The sequence below is a fragment of the Macrobrachium nipponense genome, chromosome 48 (genome assembly GCF_015104395.2).
Source record: "Macrobrachium nipponense isolate FS-2020 chromosome 48, ASM1510439v2, whole genome shotgun sequence".
NCBI lineage: Eukaryota > Metazoa > Arthropoda > Malacostraca > Decapoda > Palaemonidae > Macrobrachium > Macrobrachium nipponense.
In genome coordinates, this window is record NC_087223.1 from 21878281 (window position 1) to 21885918 (window position 7638).

The window sequence follows — 7638 nt, forward strand, 5'->3', positions numbered from 1 at the left end:
TCTTTGCCTCGTTTCAAGTAAGTTAATTATTATTAATATGTTAAAAGGTCTATGTCACTTCATATGTAAGTGTACTTCACGTCAAGACATCCAGTCACTTCAATATTATAATCAACCCTTTCCACGTCGAGGTACCCAGTCTATGACAGTAAGCATTTTGACCTCCCTGACCCATTCCAGGGCTTCTTCGTGGCCGTTCTGTATTGTCTGATGAACGGGGAGGTGAGGCAAGAACTCCGGAAGCTGTACAACCGCTGGTACAAAGGCGACCCTCTCGTTTTGACGACTCACTCCACGCAGGTGTCCAACACGAAGACATATGCAAGGTAATTGTTTGTCTTTTAATTGTCTCTTTTTTTCGTCTCTTGGAGTTAGGCTGTAGGACGTTGCGTGTGAATCCATAGGAGGTGCTAGATCCATACAGAGAGACAGTAGGCCTGTGAGAAGACAGGCAGAGAGGCCTAGGAATGCTATTTTTTTAATCCAGATTGTTTTCTTTGGATCAGACAATTTTGTTTTTTTATTTTTTTGATGCGATTTTTTTTGTATTTGTCTTAGACAGGTAGAGACAGGAAGAATAACAGCTTCTATGAGGCTTTTCATAATTTTTCATGCGAGATTAGACCAGGCCAGTTGTATTATAACAATCTAGTTACTGAACGGCTCGTGAATATGAAACATAATTCAACATGAACCTTAGCCAGTCTGACTGACAGGTCCCCTTGATCTAACCCCAAACCAATTCACATCCAAGATCTTGACCGATATGTTTTTAATCAGAAGCGGTAGGACGTCGATCCATTCCATCTACTCGCAAGCAGAACGCCGGGACAGGTCCACGCCCTCGCCACAGATGCCCAGGTCAGGGTATCCTGACGGTGGAACGCCCTCCCGCACGCGTACGGCGTCTCCCTCGCCCACGGCCACGCTGACGCCCTCTTACGGATCCGGGTCAAGGCAGCAGTCTAAGGTATAGAGATGGTGCCTGCTTGTACAAGACTTTTGCAGTTAACACTTTCTTGTTCAGCATCTTCAACAAAGTATAAGTCAGTCTTGCATCATAGACATGAGACTGACTTAAACTTGATTGGCCATGGAGTTCCTCTAATTTAGTTTCATCCAGGCCTGGGCAAGTAGAAGGCATGAGGGTTCTCGATCTCAAAGACCCTTGAATTTTAGAAACTCAGGCTTGACACACTTAAGTATTCATCAGCATCTCTGTCACTCTTTAGAAAATAATATGACTTAGGTCTGCCCAACTTAAAGACGCAGTAAGGCCTTATGTGGTGTCAAAAATGACAGATGGGACTGCCCCTTCTTATCCGCCCTCCACTGTGCTATGTCCTATTTTTAAATCAGAATCATTTCACTGGGATAGAACATGGATTGCTGTTCTTAGGATATGTCATTGTTTCATTTGCATAAGTTTCAGAAACATGAGACCAAAGAGATGTCTTTCCTAACATAGATCAAAACTTGTTTCAGTAGAATGAAGATGCTACTAGTATCATTTCTCTTCAGTAAATTCCAGTGTGGTGGAGAGATTATCACGAATATAATCTAAGTAAATTTTAGTTTCATCTGATTTTCATCAGTCATGCTTTTGTCCTAAATTTGGTGACGTCTTTTCGTCACGATCAGAAGTTGGAAGTGTTGTGCTAATTATTGTTAGGCTTTCAGATATAAATAACTTTCTTGATCCAGTCTTATATTTCCTCCCCTCAGGAAACGAACGTAGGCCAAGGTTCCTCAGAGAACTGCGAGGAGACCATAGAACTCCAGCCGCGCCTCTCTTCACCCAAGAAGAATGCTGCCAATGGGCACAATTCGTCTAATGCCACAATGCTCTCTCAGCTGGGTACTGGGGAGGAGAGCAACTTCGAGAGCATGGACGAAGGAACCACCGTCGAAATTCTCATCGACCTCACGGACGAAACCAGCAGCTGCAAGAAGGGCATCTCGAACGATGGCCCCCTCGAAGATGCAGACCCGGAGAAGAGGATCCCTTACTCCCCGGTGTCTCAGAACGGACAGGTTCACGGCAAGAGCAGAGAAAAGCCGGAGAAGCACTTGACATTTTCAGAGTCCACGGAAAACCGGCTGAATTACAAAGCGGCTCGCGACGCTGAGGAGAAGAGGTGCCTGCTTGCGGACACGAGTGACGTCGAGGGTGAGGATGCCAAAGGAGTGGTGTGTGTGAATGTCAGCAAGAAAAGTTTGAAGTCGACTTCTCCACTTTTGGTAGAGTCCACCCTCGTGAAAAAGTCCACCAAAAGAGAACAGGAAACTATGCTATAAGAAATCCCTGAGTGTCAGAAGCTGTTCTAGGTGAGACAGAGAGGTTCCCCCTCCCATTTCCCTGAGATATGCCTTTGGAAATGTTTCCAACAATTTAATCCAAGCTGTGAACATTGTCAAGACGCTGAACTCAGTGTAGAGCATCCATGTCTAGCTGATAAATGTCGGTAAAATAGGCCTCGTGCGTGGGGCGTTCGTTGTCTGCTGTGCAAACAAACTGGTAAAGGAACTACTTTTAATACGTTATAGGTAGGCTAGGGAACAAAGCTATTTTTGATGACTTGCTTTACAGATTTTGACGACTTATTTTCTACAAATGGGCTTGCCAATCAAACGCGTGTGTTTGTAGTGACCTGTGTTAGCACATGGACTAGAACTCACTGTCTTTAAAACAACTGGTGTTATTGAAGCTTAACCTCCCCCGTAACTCTCGCGAGGTTAGTCATCGCTGGGATGTCAGAATCTGTAAGGAGTTACACTCAATGTACCAAAGTATTTTTCGTCAGGTCTGACCCCCCTAGATGGGCATTAAACTTAAAAATTTAAAAAAAACTTAGCTAAGTTTGGTGTCACTCCTGATAATACTTGGCGACGCTTATATTGTTGTTCACTCATTCAGCAACGGTTTGTCAATCTAGTCAGTCAGCTAGTAATGTCCCCTCTCATTTATTTTTGTATTTTATGATAAAAGCTGCCATTTAGCTACTTTAATAGTTGATAGTTCTAGAGTTAAATGGTAAATGCTATTGATGACCAAGTAGGCAAGCCACATGCTACGCCAAATTTGTCATACCTCACACTGAAGTGAAGAGTATCGCCTAAGTATTCCCCTTCGTTTATTTTTTTTATTCCACGATCAACATCAGCAAATTCAACAGGAGACGACAATAAGTGTGAAAGATCAGTTACAATAACTAGCAGGGGAATACATAGGCTATACAAGACTTGAGACATGCTACGTATATGAGAACATCTGTGGACTCGCAACATGCGGTGGTTTTCTTCGCGCTGGTTTGTCTTTGCTCAAAAGTATCAAGAGTTTCTCAAAAAAAAAATATAAAAATGAACATTAAGATGAAACTATAATTTGTTAAAAATGGAAAATGACTTCTGAGAAGCACACAGTACATACATGTATGATAGGTAACATCTCTCATTTTGTACGTAGGTTGTACCGTTTTTCGTACGTGTATCATAGGGTTACAGTCCTTATTCTGTGCATGTACTGTATTTCAAATGCGTATTGGGGTTACGTCACTTGTTTTGTACATGCGCTTTGTTTTTATACACTTGTTAAGGGTTATGTCACTCATTCTGTACCTGAAGTGTGTTGAAGACAGTTATCAAGTATTACATACTCATACACGTACTGCAATGTGATCCAAATGTGAGCTGAGGGTTACACGGCTCATTCTACACACGTGCTGTATTTGTAGTAAGGGTTACATAACTTCTCTGTAGGTATACTGTTATACCATATGTGTATTAAGGGTTTAAAAAAATCTGTACATGATTATACCTCACACTTGTAATAATGAATATGTCACCTGTCTGTACATGTATTCAGTGTGTGTGTATTGAGGGTTATTTAACGTGTCATGTATTTCATAGATCCATCAATGGTTGCATAACGTATTCTGTACAAGTATACTGCATTCTGTGTGTGTATTTAGGGTTACACAACCTGTTCTGTACATGTACCGTATTCATTTTTGTATTAAGGGTTGCGTGACCTGTTTTGTACATGCACTGTGCTCAGTGTGTATATCAGGGATTGCACAACCTCTTCTGTAAATATGACGCATTTGGTTTGTAAGTATTAAGTGTTACATAACCTATTTTGTACATGTACCGCATTGTATGTGTCCTGTATTTCATGTGGGTTACATTACGTGACCCATACCAGTGCGACGTTTCGTCAAGGTGCCCCGCGTGCATCTTCAGTATTATGAGCTATGTCGAGGGTCCCCACGCTTGTCGCGAGTCCCACCGTCTAACTCCCCAGCGTGAGAACTCTCACGCTTCTGGTGTGCCAATTGAAGCTGAAATCAGGTTGATGTATCCTCTGAAGTATTTTTTTAGTCTTTTAAGTACATGTTAAACCAGAGTAATCGCTGTGCACAGTATTTCTCTCTCGGTGCCATCAACGGACTTCATTTCTCTGTCAAAGAAGGTGCTCGTGGCGATGTGGTTGCCAGGTTGATGTCCTTACGGGGGTTAGTAATGGTGGAGACGTATTACTGATCCCTGTAGTTATATGTAACAAAACTTGACATGTATGGCTAGAGCCACAGATGGAAGGGAAAAATTTTGTACAGGAAGGATTGCAAATCCTTTTCCTAATTCTAAATATTACAATGCTCTAAAAACAGGTCGGGTACTTGATGTTTTCATAAGCACTCACAAAAAGTTCTTTGACACAGAACAGACAGGTAAAAATCACTGCTGTTATCATTCAAGGCGACTTCTAACTAACAGATCGTCCTGACAAATCATAGTTCAATCAGATGTAAGACGTATTGCCACGTATACAGTCTATGTCGATATTATCCAGCAGATCTTCCCATTCGACAAAGGAATAGGATGTTTCATTGAATTATATCTTTTCAGACTACATGATAAAGGAAAGCCAGTTCTCTAGTCAACTCTGAGGAACATCAGAATGCATCAGTGGCTTTGTAGGTTTCATCAAGAATACACATTTTGAATTTTTGCTGTTTTCATCATTTAACTGAAAAGCAAAATGATAGGGAGGCGATTTTACAAAGAATATTGAGAGCTAAGCTGTGATAAAAACTTAAATGACCAACAGTACACTTGGACTGCTACTTGGCAACTTTGAGCTTTTCAGATCCTTCTTCTTTTTTCTATGGTTCCTGTGATCTCCTTGGGAGGGTTGAATGTGGCCTTTCCAAGCAACAACTCCAGTTTGTAGCGAACTATATGTATTACAAGCTGAAATTTCACACCTGCTTAGTGGGCATCTTCAGGCACAGCTTACAAGAAAACCCCATAACCTGAATAACTACACTTGACAAGGATATACGACCAGTTATAGAAGTGTTTTGACATGATTGACGGAGCAAAAGGAATATATACCCTAGCAACTATCCACCAAACCCTAAGAGCACCGGTCACCAAAGGAAATTTGAGGCAACCCCAGTGGGCTTTTTGAGAATTCTGAAGCCAGTGCAAGAAGAACAAGATGGACAGTGGAGTCCCTGCAGACAGCAACAGATATCCAGCAACCAAATGAAATCTAAAGTCATTCATGATAGACAGTGATGGGAGAGGACTATCACCATGATCATACACAAATCATTCATTCATCATAAATAAAAACAATAAAAAGATGATGGCTAAAGCAGACCAAGTAACCAGCCACTCATGAGGACCTTATGCATCCCTTCCCACCATCTGTCTTCTTACATGCTATAGCAAGGAGGTCTGCCCCCTCTCCCAGCTCTCCAACTTCTCCAACTTCCCTGGATTTCGATCCTTATACCTTCTGTATACCTTGCCTTTGTCCCACCCACCACTTAACCAATCCCCAGGAGTTTTCTGTTCTTCTCTTCCCCAAAACTAACTTTAGTTTGCTCTGAAGATGGCCAATGTTTAAGTGAAAGTTTAGCTTGTGATGGATACAATACACTACAAACTGAATTTGCAGTTTACCAATCACCTGTCAAGCTTGATACCCCTTGGAGAAGAGAAGAAGAAGAAGTTCAGATAATAAATAAATAAAGCTTTGGAAAGGCTGAACTGAAGCAAAGTAACAGTCCTGTGCAGTAGTCTGCCTAATAAATAAGGGTCACCTCTTATCTACAATCGTATAATAATAATAGTAATAATAATAATAATATCTACTTATTTGCCATCTTTCAGCTGAATTAAAAAAAAAGCATCAAGGAATTACCTCAGTTAATTGCTGTATTAAATTTTATTGTGTAGAAATAAGTAGGATTATTGTACAAAAGAGACTGTATCATCTGTTATTCCCAGACCTTCCAGCTTGGCTTTAGTTAGATATAATTATATATGTTAATGGTCATTGATGTTCATAGAGTATATATATGTACAATTCATGTCTTTTACAGATTCTCGTGTAAGATTTAACTGTGACCACTTAACTGCTCTCATCAATAAAGTCCCTCGGAATCGTGTTTATCTCGCCTTTCATTTGACTCTGGCCGGTCTTTGGATGGGTTACTACTCCCGGCGAGAGCCACCACCAGATGCCTTTGGTATTAACCTGACGAATTCATAGCTGGTTGTCAATAACCAGATTTTAAGGTTTCTATTAAATAAATGCTTGTTTATGTTTTTTTCTCAGTTTTGTCCGTTTTTTAGTAAATTATTTGTATAATATATAGTCGTCTGTACATAAATATGTTCGTATTTGGGATTAAGACGCCTTATATGGATGTGTGACTCTCAGAATTCTGCCCAACCAAACAGAAAAGACATAAAAAGTACATCACTATTTGATGTAGTAACATCATTAAGTAGTTGGTAGTTGGTAAGCTTTCGTAGTTTATAATTAAGGTCAGGACGGTGGTTAAGCTCGCTACCTCATCCCAAAACACTAGCAGAACCCCTAAAGCGTATGCTGATATAAAATAATTATTAATCAGGCACTTTATAGGTCCTTTTATTACGCTAAATTTGCACAATCAATGGTTAAGCTGATGGTCGTGGGTGGGACATCCCTATTGCCGGTAGGGAGGGAGGGGAGGCGGGGACTAGGGTTGAGTTCTCACTCCTCCAGGCTCCATGTATACCAGAACCAGAAGTTTTCATTCAGTAAGTCTTGGAGTGTCGTCGAAGAAAGATATGCGTCAACCTTCTCCTGATATTGGTGCCAACGTAAGTTGGTTTACAATGAGCGTTCTTCGTCGAATATCTAAGAAGTATTTACATTATTGTTTTACCTGTTGAGTATGTTTTTTTTATCTCGTTATTCAATGTATTAAATGAATTATGGTTATTTTTATAGGTATATGTATTTACGTTCGTATTGTAATAATTAACACAACAGCACGAATATATCATCCATTTATAAATAATAAACATTAATATTAATAGGCATACATAAATATTAATAAATATAATCTCTTTTACATTTAATAAATGGGTTAAATAATGCAGGAAATGCGAAGCAATTAGACTAATTGACAGATTATGAGAAATTATTTATTTTAATTTTTTTCTTCGTCCGCGTAGAAGAGTTTTGACTTATGTAAGAAATAATTATTTTTATCAAGAGATCACATTGGTAATTGTATATTAAATATTTTTTTATTACGAGACCACATTGGTAATTATATATGAAATAATTTT

At 39.9% G+C, this 7638-nt stretch overlaps 1 protein-coding gene across 1 annotated transcript; it reads left to right on the forward strand.

Annotated features, from left to right (window-relative positions):
• Positions 1-6: 6 nt before the first annotated feature.
• On the forward strand, positions 7-6461 carry LOC135205118 (uncharacterized). Its single transcript, XM_064235467.1, has 4 exons — positions 7-17; positions 181-326; positions 781-970; positions 1726-6461. The coding sequence occupies exons 2-4, from the start codon at positions 211-213 to the stop codon at positions 2296-2298; spliced, it is 879 nt and encodes a 292-aa protein (XP_064091537.1). The 5' UTR covers positions 7-17; positions 181-210; the 3' UTR covers positions 2299-6461.
• The last annotated feature ends 1177 nt before the right edge of the window (positions 6462-7638 follow it).

What these genes read in the sequence shown, in the direction of transcription:
- LOC135205118 (XM_064235467.1), top strand. Translation starts at nt 211, where the DNA reads ATGAACGGGGAGGTGAGGCAAGAACTCCGGAAGCTGTACAACCGCTGG. An exon ending in AACACGAAGACATATGCAAG is followed by an intron (nt 327 to 780) that starts GTAATTGTTTGT and finishes GTTTTTAATCAG; the next exon opens with AAGCGGTAGGACGTCGATCC. An exon ending in GGTCAAGGCAGCAGTCTAAG is followed by an intron (nt 971 to 1,725) that starts GTATAGAGATGG and finishes TCCTCCCCTCAG; the next exon opens with GAAACGAACGTAGGCCAAGG.